This window comes from Hyperolius riggenbachi, chromosome 12 (assembly GCF_040937935.1).
Source record: "Hyperolius riggenbachi isolate aHypRig1 chromosome 12, aHypRig1.pri, whole genome shotgun sequence".
In the NCBI taxonomy this organism is placed as follows: domain Eukaryota; kingdom Metazoa; phylum Chordata; class Amphibia; order Anura; family Hyperoliidae; genus Hyperolius; species Hyperolius riggenbachi.
Window position 1 is genome coordinate 194,769,754 of NC_090657.1, and position 17,446 is coordinate 194,787,199.

A 17,446-nucleotide genomic window follows, 5' to 3' on the forward strand; every position below is an offset into this window, starting at 1 on the left:
AATCACTGCAGGAAAAAACAAAACAAACAAACAAACAGAAAAGACAATTATGTCCACTAGAAAACGCAATCACATTCCTTTTATTTCCACTACCGAGATGTCTTTGTAAGCCGTGGGTTGTACAGGCGATTACGGTGCGTTTGCGCTTCAATTTCCAAGCGGGAGAAATAGAAAACTTGAGTTGCCAAATCATGGGGGGGAAAAATATATTATATTATATATCATACAGCAATGCGATTGCTATGCGACTTTCCTGCACTCATATACAAAGCAGCAGGACGGTGATTGAAATTTGGAAAAAATAGCACCAGTGGAAAAACAGCACCGATATTTACATGTTAAAGGAGAACTGTAGTGAGAGTTATATGGAGGCTGCCATATTTATTTCCTTATATACAATACAAGTTGCCTGGCTGCCCTGATCCTCTGCCTCTAATACTTTTAGATGTAGACCCTGAACAAGCATGCAGCATATCAGGTGTTTCTGACTTATGTCAGATCTGAATAGATTAGCTGCATGCTTGTTTCTGGTGTGATTCTGCAGACAGATAGCTCAGCAGGGCTGCCAGGCAACTGGTATTGCTTAAAATGAAATCAATATGGCAGCCTCCATATACCTCTCTCTACAGTTCTCCTTTAATTACGGTGCTGTTGCGATCCACAAAACGCTAGTGGGGTGATTTTCTTGAATAGATCGCCGCTAGTGGGAAAGGGCCCTAATAGCAATCTCCCTTATTGAGAAATGAATAGCATCTGGTAAAATGTTGTGTACCGTATATACTGTAGTCCTGATTACGTTTAATATATATTCCTGCTTGCATTGAAAGGACCCCTGAGCAGTGGGCTAAAATGAAAATCTGGACTTACCTGGAGCTTCCATCCAGCACACAAGGTGGGCCCCTGGCATACTCTTCCTCTCTTCCGTGGTCCCGCTGGCGGCTCAGGTAATCCGGCAGAAGTAGTGTGCATCTGGCGCATCATCATTGTAAGTGTCCTGCGCATGCGCGGTTCTCTGAAGACTGAACATACACCTCTGTGCGGTCAGTGTGCCTACCCAAGAGACTGTATTCTTGTATAGAAGACCCCAGCTTTTAACTTAGCTGTAGGGATAGCTTTGGTTCCTACATTATTTGTGTGAATGAATTTGCATGCGAGTGTGCTGAGGGTTCATTGACTTTGCTATTAATAAATATACTGTGGTCTGATTTGTTGGCAGAAAAGGATGTAAAGGACTTACTGGAAAGTGCTTCACTTTATAGTCAGGTATACACTGCATCAGATTATTATAGCATTCTATTAATGATGCAGAGTCATTTGAAGCTTTTGTCTATCTGCCTGAGATATGGGCATTCATGTTTAATAACCTTCCCTAATCCGCTCTTATTTCTACTTACAAGCCTCTGAAGTGTCTGCGAGATTTATTATATTAACACCCCCAATCAGTCATCTCAGTTTAATGTCCTGACAGAATAATCCCTCTCAATGAGAAGGAGCTGGTTTAATCAAACAATAGTTTATATGTCGCTGCTTCCTTCCTGAGGCTGGAAACAATGCAGATGTTTATACAGGATGAAGAGGCTCGATTAATGCCACATGTTTCACGTGAATGCAATCTTCCAAAGCCAGGAAACACCCCTCTTGTCTCAATAAATTTCTCACCTAATTTTTAATACCCTTTTTTTTTTCCCCACCGCAAATAGCGCAGGCCTCCCTCTAAACTTCTGATAAATCATTAGGCTTATTTCAAAGACTGGAAGGGATTAAAGCTGCATATTTTTTTTCAGTGATGCAGTGTGGCCAGCTTCCAAGATTCTATTTTTTCCATCCATTCAGCTGGTCACCAAAATTAGAGTTAATGATGGATGACATTTAACCTCTGGAGAGAGAATTGGTGTTTACATCACTTACTCAAAAGCGCCACAAGAGGGCACTCCTGCTTTACAAAACCTTACAGCTTAGAGCTGTGCTACATTTACCTACAAGTGATCAAATGGGAATACTTAACCTCACCACACCACAGTTCAGTTACCCCCTGAGAAAACAGCTTGAGATCCTTGTGGACACTTACAATCCAATGAATTTAAAGAAAGACTGTATAACAATGAATAAAAGGTCTTTTTCTTGTTTGTTTTACAATATTACTTTATAAATGTATTCAGTGTTTGCCCATTGTAAAATATTTCCTCTCCCTGACTTACATTCTGAAATGTATCATTGGTGATGACAAATTCAGCCCTGCAGGTGATCTCTGTAGAATTACTGAGAGCTCTGAAGCAAACAGGAAATATACCTGGTGTCCTAGAATGCTTGGGGAGGGGAGGAGTGGGGGTCCCCTTGAAATGCACTAAACTTTTAAATACTATGAACACTATAAATACTATATGGAAGTGGTAAAATTGGCCAATCAATATTGGATGTGTGTACCAGGCTTAATGGCAGCGCAAAGGATATTAGATCAGATCTTATGTCACCTGGAGCAAGATAAACAATTGATAACATCACTGGTAAGCAGATCTCAATTATTTACCTGACCTAATTCAAATCTAATGGGGTATGATGAACATGTGGCAAAACAAAAACTTTGAAAAATGTTTATAAAATATATATATATTGAAAACAATTTGGACGTCTACACCCAATGCAATTTCGTATCAGATCACCGGTCAATTTGATGAAAAATTGTACCGTGTGTATGAGGCTTTACCAGTGGCGTAGCTAAGGAGCTCTGGGCCCCGATGCAAGCTTTACATTGGGGCCCCTCATGCACTCTATACACAACAATTGATGCGGCGCACCGAAACCTGCCAAGGACAACCACAGTGTCAGAGATGCAAGAAGGGGATGGGGAACAGTTTGTTAATGATTACTACTATTCAAAGTATCTATAGAAGTGATTATTATGAGCACAGGACCAATAGAGAGCTATTTTTGGAGTTGAGGGAGGGCCCCTCTGGCCCAAGGGCCCCGATGCGGTCGCAACCTCTGCAACCCCTATTGCTACGCCCATGGGCTTTACTTATAGTATACATTGAAAGGTGGCCCGGCATCTCAAACTTTTTTTTTTGTTAAATCAAGTTTGGGAACCATGAATAAAAAGGCGAGTTATCAGGATGCTCATACAGGTCTCACACATGCTAATCATTAACATAGGCGAAACCTTTTGTTTTAAAATATAACCCTTTTCTCCTTGCAGCTGCAATGCTTGCCAGACTCATAGGGAGGAACTGGCCATTACCACACAATTTCCCATCAGATAGACGGGTTGAAAGATTAGTTCCCTCAGGTCTGATCTGATTTCCAATCATTTTTGGAAATCCAATCAATTTTCCAATCACTTCTATGCAAAAATCGATCAGAAATCAGATTGGACATTATTAATCGGAAATTATCAATTCAACTAGTCTGACAGGAAATTGCATAGTGTGTACCATACATTATGCAATTTTAGGATAGATTTACTGTCAGATTGATTATTTCTAACATGCCTGATCTGATTTTCGATCGATTTGGAATGGAAAATCGATCGAAAATCAAATCAGACATGTTGAAAAAATAGATGTGACAGTAAATCTGTCAGAAAATTGCATTGTGTGTACCTAGCATCAGACCTAGAGAACAGGCTCAAAGCTATTTACAAACAGTACTTTTTCATTAGCCGGGCACATCCACTAGGTGGCGATAAAACGCCACCAGAATTACATCTTTCCCTACTATCCATGGCGGCCTGGAGGGGGAATAGTAATTATCGCCACCTAGTGGATGCACCCGGATAACGGAAAAGTACCTTACAAACTTTCCTCATCACAAATATCTCAAGTGTTTACTGTTGTCCCCCCCAACAGTAGACAGCGAATGTTCCCCCTGCTTATAGAAAAACCACTCTGCTCTGTCAAAAGCCAAGCAACGTGACTTCAAGAGTACCTCCAGTGTAATTGAAAAAGAAACAAAAGAATGACACCGACAGCCCAATATAGTGTAGTATGCACTGGTAAATGAAGGTGTGTGGAAAGGGTATGTGCAGTATACTCACAGGTCAGGGTTACTGCATAGGCAACCACTGTAAAAGTGGTCTTTTAAATACAACACTACAGCGTGTGCTGTACTAATGCAGCGAAAAAGTTAGTTCTAGCATTCTTTCCCTATGTCTGAATAATTTTTTATAAATGTGTGCATGACACCTATGCAAACACTGGCATCCTCTTTGCTGATGCTCACACACAGACACGCTCTATGAGAAGCAGGGAACAGCACAGACAGGGACATTCCTTCGCTAGAGATGCGGGAGCACAGTTTGCAGGTCACTGTTTACCTAGAAGTCTTCTTATCTCCAATCTGGTTGTATCCATTTACTGTAGCGACGGACAGCTCTGCCCAGGGGGCTGAAACCGATCTGTCTACAAGACGGAGCTTCCGAGAGCGAGCGAGCAGCAGAGGAAACAAGTTTAGGAAATCCTGCCTTCTGTTTCAGGAAATGAATTTTATGCCAACTGCTGGAAACGTGAAGGTAAGAAGAGACAGAACAAACAGTTTCTTATTTAATTCAGGGTCTCTCCTTCCTGGTTGTGTTAATATTGGATTACTACGGAACAGCGGCGGACTGGTGTTTTCACGCAGTGCTCAGAGACAGATTGGCTCAGCAGAAAATGTCATCAGGCAGAGAAAGTGTCCAATGAATTGGCAGGTTCCAGGTGGAAGGGAAGTTGAATGGAGAATGATTACTAGATGCAAAGCCCCCCACCGGTGCTTCAGTGGGCCAGGTATCTTTATTTCATTGCATTTATATCGCGCCGACTTTTTTATTTCACAAATCTCTTTGCACAGAACAATTCTTGTCACTAACAGCCCCTCAAACAAGATGAAAATCTAATCTACTTGGGAACAAGCTGGCAAAGTTTTTGAAAATAAACTTTGGGTCCTATGGGGGAAAAGCACTTTACAAAGTGCCTTGTTGTTTCATTGTTGTAATAAAAAAAAATGATCACATTGTCGTGCTCTGTTCTTCAACAACATGACTCTACTCCAGAGGTGCCCACACTTCTAGCTTGCGAGCTCCTTTGAAACTTACTAATTGAAAATGATCTACCAAGTAGAATCTACCTACTGATGCAAGCCACAACTGCAACACATGAACAGCAGCAGTCCATCACTAATTACCACAAACCGCCAGCCAGGTACATGCATATCTAATGCTACGTACACATATGCGACAACGATCGTTCGTTGAGAACGACGAACAAACTTTTAATTGATAAAAGAACGACCTAAGTAAAGTTAGTTTTAACCACTTAACGACCGCCTAACGCCCATAGGCGTCGGCGGGTCGTTAGTGGTATAGCATCGAGCGGCCTTTCCATGCCAGTTCACGGAGGCTGTCTCCGTGAACATCCGGCGAGCCGCCGATCGCGGCTCGCCAGCGATCTGTAAACAGGCGGGGAAGAAATCCCCGCTGTTTACATTACACGGCGCTGCTGCGCAGCAGCGCCGTGACGTAGATCGGCGATCCCCGGCCTCTGATTGGCCGGGGATCGCCGGCATATGATAGGCTGAAGCCTATCCTTCAATGCGCAGGATGGAAATCCGTCCTGCGCAGCCGCTGGAGGGAGAGGGAGGTAAGGGGAAGGAGGGAGTGCCAAAAACGCTGCGGAGGGGGGCTTTGAAGAGCCCCCCGCAGATCAAAAACAGCCGGCGGCGATCAGACCCCCCCCAGCAGGACATCCCCCTAGTGGGGAAAAAAGGGGGGGGGGGGAAGTCTGATCGCCAAGGCTAAATCCTGATCGGTGCTGCGGGCTGGAGAGCTCACGCAGCACCGATCACTGCAGAAAGGCCTGGTCCTTAAAAGGTGTGTAACGATCTGATCGTTAGAACGAACGTAAAGCAACTATTGCGCCTGCGCATAAAAATGAGAAGTTTCACGGAGAAATTGTGAAATGCGCATGTCAAGCCTAGTACGAACGATCGTTTCCAACGCTGTACTACTTTTGCAAACGATCGTCATTGGTTAAAATCCGCCGAGACAGAACTTTCTTTTGTAGCGATTTGGCTTGTTCGTCGTTTGCCTTAATAGTCGGTGGTTCGTTTTTTGTAACGATCGTCGTTGATAAAGATCGGGGAATGATCGTTACAAACGATTCCTAAGTCTGTGGGATGCAGGTCTCTGGATAAGAGACCTGTCTTTGCTTTGCAAGCTTCAGACCTGCTCTGCTGAGGAATTTGCATATACTGATTTTGCAAATTGCCTAGTCGCCTCCCTTGAAGGCTTGCAGCATAAATACCATGTGATCCCACAATCCTTTGCTGGTCATCATGGTTTGTTACTGTTTAAACACTCCTGGAGTGTCAGCCTTGCTATTGTCTGCTAAAGATTATCTTAGAGTATTCCTGGGGATTGCATTAGGCATCCCTATAGCACAGTCAGGTTGTATTAGTGTATTGCCTGTTCTGTCTTCTGTTTGTCCTTGCGATTGCACTGTCGCCAGCGGTTGGCGATGGTGAATCGTTTGTTTCTCTACTTGGATCACACTTGCTCTGGCGGAAAGAGCAGTGGATCCTGCAAGCCTGTTTCTGTGCTTGGATCACACTTGCTTTGGCGGAAAGAGCAGTGGATCCTTCCTGTCCTGTCCCTGAACCTAGATTGCACTCGCTCTGGCGGAAGAGCGGTGGATCTTATCTGACCTATTCCTGTTTCTGTTCGTTTGTCTGTCTGGATCGCACTCGCTCTAGCTGTAGCAGCGGTGGTTCCTTTTGTACTCTGTCTGGGAGTGTAGGCCAGAGCTGTGGTTGCTGATGGCTGCTCCTTCTCTCTGTCTTGTCTGATACGAACGCTTGCTGTAGGCTCGGTGGGGTAACCGTTAAGCAAGCGTTTGCTTTCTCTGTTTCGTGTTTGTGTGGCGTTGGTTAGTTAGGGTGGCATGCTTGTCTCTGTTGCGCTTGACGTGCGGAGACCGCGCCGTAAACGCGTTCGCTGTTGCGAATGAGTGTGGTGTTCGCGTTTAGCTAGCGTTTGTTATTTTCCTTATCTTCTCATTTGTTGTTTGCTGTGCCTTTGCTACTCTCGTGCTCTGTCTTGCTCAGTCTTGTGTCACTTCTGACAATCGCCTCTCTCGCGATTGCGTTCCTACTTTGTTTCTGCTGTTGTGTGTTCACCGTCGCGGGTTGGCGACTAGATTGGTGCACACACATACATTCTGTCCCTGTGCTCATTCTCATTGGCAATCGCATCTCTTGCGATTGCGTTCTCCCTTGGTTTCCACTGTTGTGTGTTCGCCGTCGCAGGTTGGCGACGAGATTGGTGGACATACATACATTCCTTCTCTGTGCTTATTCAGTCTTGTGTCGCTGTTAGCAATCGCCATCTCTTGCGATTGCTTTCCCACCTGATCTTCACGGTTGTGTGTTCATCGTCGCTGGATGGCGACTAGATTGGTGGACACACATACACCCTGTCGCTGTACTCTCTCTCTTTAAGGGCTATCTTGCCCTGCATTGCTTCCCTTCGTACAATTCCTATCTGGCATCTGTGGCTGTGCCGAGGATCTGTTCCTCTGCACTCCACAGCTCCATTTGCCGGCAGGAATTCCCCTCTACAGGTGCATTGCACCTTTTGCTGGGTTCTCTCAGATTATACGCTTGTGGAGGATTTCCGCAGTGTCGGCGCGCATCCTGTGCGCTGACCACGGAAAGAATTCCACAATCGTTACACCAACACTTTCACTTCTCGCAGTTGTCCATGGTGTCACCTCACCTGCACCCTGGGGATCATGTTTTCAATCCAGAGCCACGTGCTTACTTTTAATCATGCTTCACTGTGTCAGCCAAGACGGAGTTAGCCATTGGGGGACATTGCAGATGAATTGCAGCCAGGCAACATGATTTGAGTTGCCTGGCTGTAGCTGCTGCTTATCACTGCCTGCACCACGATTGCTGCCTCACCACCTGGCCCATGCAAAGTACCCGACCGCCGGGAAGGATCTTAAATTGTCCTCCACTGCCACCACACAGCTCACACGCCCACCACCAGCCAGTGAGTAAGAGGCGCCGGTCAAGCCACGTCCCTCGAGCCATGCTATTTGACGCCCAAGCATCTCAGGGTGTCTATGAGCGCTGGGATTGGCTGCTGACCATTGTGTACGCAATCCAGCCTTGCCAGCACTCATGTGTGCATAGCGGCGGAGAGAGGGTGGGGAGCAGCTCCATGATCCATTCATCCATCATCCTCCACCATGTACGAGACCCTTGCCCGTCCGGCCGCCCACTGGCTGCTAGCCAATGCCTATCTGGAAACTCCAAATGCAGGGCATGCGGCCGGCCACGGATGGAACAGGTCTGGCTGCAGGCGCACTGAGCAGTCAAAGTGTGTGTTTAGGGAGGAAAGCACAGTGTACTGGAGGAGTGGAAGCTTCAGCTGGCGACCGCACCACCCACGTGCGGATTGCTGGTCATTTGTTTACTGTCTGCCTGCTTTATACACTTACTGTCTGCCCCTTAGCCGCCCCAAACAGGGCTGAATTTCTTGCGCCATGGCCAAGGGGCCTAGCCAGAAATCCGGCCCTGGTGTCAGCTGCACAGATGAAAAAACGTGTTGTGTTGCTATGCGTGGGAGAGGAGGGAAAAAAAGAGCAGCACTTATATGATGTCACGCATCGGGCAGGGGAGCTGCGTGCACAAAGGAGTTGGCCATCAATCAGTCAAATTGATTCGCTAAATGAACTGCGGGCTACTGTACACACATTTGATTATTGGCTGGGTGGTCATTATCTGCAGCCCCCTATGACTTTAGTCAAGTGTGTGTTCGGGGCTTAAGCCATGACAGCATCCTGAGATTGCAAGAGGATCAGTCTTCAAGCAGCATCCCTCCTCTCCTACCTCACAGACATGATGAAGTGATGGAACTATCACCTGCAAGATTCAACTACAGTAAGTAAATATTATTTGATTTATCTTCCTCTCATTTAAATAGTCATATTAAAATAGTTGTGTATAGCCAGTTTTATGCCATAGTAATGATCATGAAGTCAGTAGCAGTGAGCCTACTTATGAGTATTGTTCTACAAGTACTGGCGTACCTCATCTGGGCTGGAGGCCTGGTACACACGGCAGGAGTCCTCAAACTGGCGTTCTGCTTCAGCTTGGTCTGTTACTCCATTAGACTCATAAGATGGTGTCACATTGTGGCAAAGTGCAATGGCTTTCACAGCTTCATACACGCGACTGCTCATGGTCTTCCGCACTTTGGTGGCTCCTCCTTTCTGTGTCGGCTGGTCCTGAGATGGCTGGAGGGGAAAAGAGAAGCAATTAATTTATATACATGTGGTGATGTCATCTTTACAGATATTGAACTGCAGACCATCAATCTTGGCATGAACAGCTGTGTTAGTGTACTTTATACTATATCTTAAATTGAAGTTCTCTTCAATAATGCAATATATTGGCATTATTGGTTATCAACCTGTTTTACAATACCACTTCCATTATTTCAAGACTACATGAACATGTGACATAATGACAAACGTGTGTAGAGTGCCCATTCCAGTTTATAACTAGGCTGTGTTCATATTTTTCCTGTCTCACTGAAAGGGTTAAAGAATCTGAAGCCAAATAAATTACCTCTTTTTATTGCACAGTTATGTTAAGCATTAAGATCAAAGCTGCCGCATCCCCGTGGCAAAACAAAATTCCTCGACTTGCCAGGTTGTGGATTTTGCTGCTCAGGGGAGGCAGAGCTTTGTGCTGTAGCTCTGCCTCCAGTCAATATACACCGATCTCCTCCTCTCCCCGCCCCTCTCAATGAAAGAAGACTGAGAGTGTGGGGAAAGGCGGAGATCGGCAGAGATTGACTGGACTGGAAGAAGAGCAACAGCAAAACTCTGCCTCTACCAGGAAGCAATCTGAGAATTTTGCCACAGGGATTTGAGGAGGATAAATACCTCGTTCTGCCGCGGGTATGCGGCGTATCAGCTTTGAACTTAATGCTTAACATAACTGTGCAATAAAAACAGCTAATTTATTTGGCTCCAAACACTCTTTAAACATTCAAATATGCAAATGACAATTTCCATCTAGTCAGACCTATTGGGACTGTAACGTAACCCTCACTGAGGGGTCAGGATCAATAGGCTGTAGCTCTCAGACACTAAAAAGACTGTCAATCAGCGGAGACAATAAAACATTAAACCTACTTTTTTAGCTTACAAACAGAAAATAAAACGGGGGGATTCTAAGTCATTTTTCGGAATGGAAGGATAGATACAATTGTCTTATTAAATCTCATCAGTTTATTTTCAGTTCAGGATTGCTTTAGGCTTGAAGAATGGGGGGGGGGGGGGGGGGGACTGATTATTGGCAAGCCTGTTTTACACCCCCAGTGTGTATTGAAATGCTTATAACACTAAGCACAGGCATAAGAAGGGCAAATGAGTAGTGATGAAAGGAAACATTTTTAAAGCACAACATTTCAAGCAGTATTGTCACAGCATAACCGATAATATACATATTGCAGTATCTTAAAATAAGGGGAAAATTATAATGTAAATATATTGCATTCATGATCAGAGCCCCATTTAAAGCCCGGTACACACTTTCAATTATGATTGGCCAATCACCGACCTATTTTACCATCTTCATGTAGTATGGGGGTCAACAGATTGTGTAGGTAAACCCTCATTTCACATGAAGGTGGTAAAATTACATCAAAATCGGATGAGTGTAACAGGCTTTAAAGCAATTAAACTCATCTCTGCATCCAACTGAAGTGAAGTTTCACAAACATTTGTGAAAAGAAGTGTCAGAAACAATTCTGAGTAAGACCTGTTACACATTAGGCTATCTGTAGCCAGTCTTTTAGGAAACTGATCATTCTGGTCGGCTTCCAGATCAGTTGGAAAAGCAAAAACACTGCACATACTGTATTTATTGTTCTTCCTGGCCCATACATTGTTCCAAGCAAGACCTGCGGGTGCTTACATCTAAAAGCCAGGTAAAATGGGCACAAGGAAACCCTGAAGAGTATCAGTAAGTTGTACCATTATTCTTCCATCTCTCACTGTACCCCTATTCTTACTCTAACCCTCCTCTATCTACTCCTAACACAAACCTCCTCCCTATCTATAACCAACACTAGTCCTGCAACTAATGTAACCAAAACCCCTGGTACCTATTGCCACAATCCCATCCGCAACCAACCATAGCCACTGTCAACACCGTCGAAACAAAGCTGCAACTATTGGGCCAACTACAGCACCATTTATGTGCATTTGTAAGCTGAAAAATCGCTGTCAATAAACTGAACCTCTACTGCGAGACTGTGGAAGACCACTGCTGACTTCATTCTAAAATAAATTGCTAATGACATACTGATCTTTTGGCTTCTGTAGTTTCTAAATGACACATAGACCTGCCATACACCTATTGGAGTCAGGTCAACTAATATGCATGCCCATTCTGGATCAGTGACCCTTTAAGTATTATCCACTTCCTGAAATTGCTACAGTATATCTATGCTCCTTGAGACTTCACCTGATCTCTAGTGGCGTAGATACGTACTCCACCTCGATCGACCATGTGCATTTCCGTCGCCCCTATTAGAAAGCTGTTAGAAAGCTAATCGGTGAAGGAGAACGTGTTCATAAAACCATTAAAGTGCCTGTATTGATTATCGGCATCAGCGACATGCCAGCGGTCATTCAGAAGTAAAAAAACACATGCACAACACTTCCTGTGTACTGTTCACAGGAATAAAGTGTGGTGACATCCAGTGGACAAAAAGTATAAATATCCCCTGTTCCCTCCCAGTGTTTTCCTACCCTTCCCTAGGATTTTCTTAAAATGTTTACTGGTTTTGAAGGGCTATAACACATAGGTACCTTGCGTTTGTTCTGGTATGTAATTAGTGATATAGTATAATATGGTATAGTATAAACACAAAAATATTACACCTTTATTTCCAAATAAAATATTGTTGCCATACATTTTACTAGGGGTATAATTTAAACATTGTAATAACTTGGATTAAGTGAGCAAATAAAATGTGTGGGTTTTATCTACCACTACACGGTTTATTTTAAAACTATAATTGCTAAAAACTGAGAAATAATGCATTTGTCAATCTTTATTCCCGTTAAAATGCATACAAAAATAATTCTTAGCAAAAAGGACCACCCCAAAAAACACCAATGTCCAGTATAGATCATTGAGGTGTAATAAGTAGTGATAAAAGTTATTGGCGAATGTATAGGAGGAGCATGATATCAGAAAATCAGAACACAATCCGTAGTGGTCAAGTTATTAACCCTGGCGATCAATTTCCCCAGGATTTCTGTACAAAAAGTGATAACATTAATTTTTATAACTTTTTTTTCTGTAACTTGCCAAAATGTGTCAAGCAAGGGTCTAGTATACAGTGCAGGAGAGTATTGATGTGTATGCACGTTTATACTGTTCACAGCATGTTTTGTATGGACGTATATATCTGTCAATACCGCTAGAGAGGTTTAGCACAGCAGCAAGGGGACAAGCAATTTTTACAACACCTAGATTAAGAATACCATGGTGATGGTGCACTGGAAAGACATGAAACATCCTAAATGCCACCACAGCTCCTGACCTTTCTTATGGGAATTCCTTCTGTGACTGCTAGATATGCTCAATGAGATAATTTTAGTTTGCATGCAAATGTAAGGCTAACAGTATGCAGCTTGGAAATAGGTCAGTCAAAATCAGCAGGAAATGCTTGACTGACCCAATTCCCTGAGCATACAAGTCAAACCAATTAGCATCTGACTGACACTCTGTAGCAATTACATAAATAAAGTTGGCAGCAAAGATCTTGATTCACAAAAGCAGGGTACCTATACTGCACACAGACAGCGCCCGCACTTCAGCGCGGTTCTGGCAGGTAGCGTGCGATCTTAACTTTCACCCGACGTGCATGTAGCACAATTGCACTAATCCACTAGCGCAGTCTCAACTACATTAACTAACATAGTAGCTGCTGCGCTAGTGGAGTTGCGTGGTGTTGCTACAAGCACAGCGCACATAAGTTAGGAGGATCAGGAGGAGCACGCTCCATGTCAGGACTGCAGAAGTGCGAGTGCTAATTTTAACACGCGCTGTCTGTGTGCGGTACAGGTACTATGCTTTTGTGAATCATGGCCATTGTTACGGCAGGTGGCAACCCGTTGACCTTCCCACTGAGGTAAGTGACCCCCAAGAGCGCAGAGTCTAAGTGCCCACGGGTGTTAACCAGAGCGCCCCGCAAGGAACGATGGACTTTCAGCTGCCTATTGTTCACCAGGTTGTGCTCAAGAGGAGACTAACAGTGAGTCAGAGAACAGGAGACACTGCGGTGTAGAGATCAATGCGTCAAATCCTGGAGCAGAAGACAGAGACGTAGTCAAGGTCACAAGCCGAGGTCTGGGCAGGCGGATAATAGGCTGGACCGAGGTCACAGGCTGAGGCCGGGGCAGGCGACAATCAAGCAGAGTCGAGGCCACAAGCCAGGGGTCACAACGGGTAGTCAACACAGAGCAGGGATTCACCATACACGGGCTCATCCAGAACTGTCAGTAACAACAGAACTGTGGCTATGGGCAGAAGTGCTTATATAGGGAATTCTGGCGCCAAAGCGCAGCGCATGCGTACAAACGTCCGCTAACCCTCTGCGCATGCGTACGTCATAATACCTAGCGTTCGTACACATAAATCTATCCGCGTGCACCAAAGACCTTGTGTGCTACGTGGATGACCCGGAAGTGGCTGCCAAAGATCAATAAAACCCAGAGAATTGCCGCGCGCGCGTTCGGAAACGCACACGGCGATGTTGGCTGGGACCAGGACAGTGAGTATGACAGCCATAGTGTCTTTACCTCCCATATAAAAGACAAGTCTGTCATAAAAGAGTCATGTCAGGCTCTGGGAGGTATTGTGGTCTCATGGTTAATTACTCACCTGATTGGCTCAGTCCCCCTACTCGGTAATGCAGTTGCAGCAATGTTTTCTTAGGCTTCCAAAGCTCTTGGGAAATCTCTGTCTGCGTTGCTGCGGCCTGCCCCCAGCTCAGCAGCCACCAATTAGGATGCCAAGCTGTGGGCAGGCCACGGAAATGCAGATAGGGGTTAAAAGCCTCGGTAGAAGTTTGGGGGGGGGGGGGGGGGCAGAGCACTTACCTGAATGTATCAATTACTGCCGTTCAGGTAAGTAATTAACGCTCAGAACCCCCTAAATCCTGCATCATTAAGACAGAGGCTGACATAACAGGCTCTGTATTTTATACTGGAGGTACTCTTTAAGGGTTGTACATATACGAGGATTGCTCGAGCAACAGTGAGGGGATGAGATTATTTGTGGGGGAGGAGCATGGCCCAGCGCAGCGTACAATGGACTGGGTGGATCAAGTAGAAAGAACAATGCCTTCAGCCAGCGATTGGCCGAGACGATCCACCAGGCTGATCACTGGCCAAGATGCTGAGGGGTTCGGGGGGCCGCTGTATTAATACTAGATTCTCGGCAGAGTCAGTCTCAGACGAGAACCATCTAGTGTGTGTAAAAGGCTTTATACATGGGAAACAGTAATGTGATTCTGTAATGTGGACAACTACTACGCCTTCTTAAAACCAGAAGGTATTATTATATATTATTATTATTTAGTATTTATATAGCGCCGACATCTTACGCAGCGCTGTACAGATATATATATATATATATATATATATATATATATATATATATATATATATATATATATATATATTCTTGTCACTAACTGTCCCTCAAACGAGCTCATACTCTAATCCCTACTAATATCATAGGTCTATATTTGTGTTATGATGTAGTGTAAGTACTGTAGTCTAGGGCCAATTTAAGGGTGAGCCAATTAACTTATCTGTATGTTTTTGGGATGTGGGAGGAAACTGTAGTACCCGGAGGAAACCCACGCAGACACGAGGAGAACATACAGCACTCCTTGCAGATGGTGCCCTGGCTGGGATTCGAACCGGGGACCCAGCGCTGCAAAGCGAGAGTGCTAACCACTACGCCACCGTGCTGCCCAAGGTATGTGCAAGTATTCAGCTTTGTGTATGTAAACCTTCAGCGCTAATTAAAAGTCCACCACCATTAGCACGATAAAACTAGATTCGCTTACCAGATTGTTACAGACCTTAATTATAGTGTCTGCAACATAGCATCCAAAGGTCAGCGGCCGGTGTCTTCCCAGCTGGCCTCCTCTCCAAATACAGGTATCAGCAATAGCTCACAGGCTCTCATGTGTAGTGATTTCACAATACATGCTTAAAAGATAATGATAAACTCATCTAAGCGTATCAATCTTGTATTTAATGGACATTCCGTAAAAAACAGGGGCTAGTAGCCCCTGAGGAAACTATAGCAGTGAAACCGGTCGGGCGAGGCGGACGTTTGGCTGGACGGCGTCCTGTGATATGTATATGCTGTAATCTGCTTTGGGTTCCTGTCACAAGGACCCAGATGTGAGTGATCTTATATTGTTATATTGCCTGTTTTTTTTTTACAGAATTTCCATCAAATACAAGATTGATACGCTTAGATGAGTTTATCATTATCTTTTAAGCATGTATTGTGGAATCACTACACATGAGAGCCTGTGAGCTATTGCTGACACCTGTATTTGTAGAGGAGGCCAGCTGGGAAGACACCGGCCGCTGACCTTTGGATGCTATGTTGCAGACACTATAATTAAGGTCTGTAACATCCTGGTAAGCGCATCTAGTTTTATGGTGCTTATGGTGGTGGACTGTTGATTAGCGCTAAAGGTTTACATACATATTTGATGAAGACGCTACACTGAAGTGTTGGACTTTGGCTGCTTTTCTATTCAAATATTGATCTGTTTTTTTATGGTTGCGCTGATATATATTCTGTAAAGTATTCAGCTTTCCATGTGCAGGAAGTTACTCCCATAATGCATCACTTCCGACAGTTAATAAATATGTAGATCATTTCTTCACATCCCTGATGTGTCAGGCATACATTCAGAACTGCAGGTTTACAGTATGCCTATATCCAATCTTGTTTACAGAGCAATAGAATCCAATAATGTTGGCAAGAGATTATGATGAATTTGTACTACATGTGACACTTGTGCTTCCTCTTTGGCCTACATACAGTATAGTCACATGCTTGAGATCAGCCAGTCACTTTACAACTGATCACACGATTCTCCATCACTTCTCCTATAGCAGAAATCATGCAGAAGAAATGTATTATGTGTAAAGTCTCCCATCTACCCATTTATGTGAAGTATGTTTTGGACATTTGTTTCATATGCTTGAAAAACAAGTATGAAGCAATGTTCTTGCTTGGTTGCTTGTCTGGTTGTGTGATCATTATACACATTATATACCTGGCAGTGTATGGATGACCAGCCTGCAAATAGAGCCTTTATACCCCTCACCTCAAGTTCCTCCCTATCCATAGCACTAACATGGTCATGGTTAAATTTCAAAATAATCATTTACATGACCAATAACGAACTTAACACAAAAAGCAGCGCAAGATTTAACAACGGATCTGTATCCTAATCCAATGCAGTACAAAAAGACTGCTTTAGAACGAAGGGTAATGAAATCAATCTGTCCGATCACATTTTCAGCATCAGTGAGACCTGTAAAATTAGAAGTCGACTGATCTTCACTGCAGAAGCAAAGTTCACAAACATTGGCTAAAAATGATGACATTGATAAAAATTGATTGTTTCCATTGAACCGTATATTGAGTAGTGCCTTGGAATGTGCTGGAGACGCAAATAAAATATTGCGTAAGTGGCATGGCCGCCTCCATATTTTACCTGTGTATTTGGTATGTCTGCATAATAATTGAATCTTCCCTTAGTAACAGAAGCTGTATCGGATCCCCACCATAAACTTGTCAGGTTATACATTCCATTAGAAACACATTTTGGGAACAAAGAAGGCCGAGAGACCCCGAGGCCTGGAACGGGCTGCCCTTTATGGATATGATTAATGGAAACACAAACCAGATGCTTTCTGTAAAGCTACACTACACATTTCCATGAAATATTGTGCAGCTATTTTTAGTTTTTTCTTCTTTTTTTTACCCCTGCAAACTCCTGGTGTAATTAGACAATTACTTAATTAGGCTGGTCACCCAGCGGACACTGGGGTGGCACTTCCTGCTCTGTTAACCTCTGGTGTCACTTGGAGAAAAGAGTTTCACTTCCAGGTCAAAAGGTCACAGAATGGAAATAATAATTGCGGCCATGAATCAGAACTACAGTCCTCTGAAACACTTCTCACTATATGCAGCCAAAATGAACTATCTCTTGAAATTGTTAACGGTCCAACACAACTGGGAGGTCTAAAACGCTGCTGGCGTGTTAAAGTACAACTCTACACAAAACTTATTTGAGAGATGGAAAGATTGCCAACTTCTGTTAAGTTTATACTGCTGTCTGAGT

General features: G+C 44.0%; 1 protein-coding gene across 1 annotated transcript in view; it reads right to left on the minus strand.

Annotated features, from left to right (window-relative positions):
* Positions 1-17,446, minus strand: part of ATP9A (ATPase phospholipid transporting 9A (putative)) — a 206,475-nt gene that overhangs the window by 73,337 nt on the left and 115,692 nt on the right. Inside the window, exon 14 of the mRNA XM_068262423.1 lies at positions 9,063-9,269. Coding sequence (XP_068118524.1) covers positions 9,063-9,269 — 207 coding nt within the window. The remainder of the gene's footprint in view (positions 1-9,062; positions 9,270-17,446) is intronic.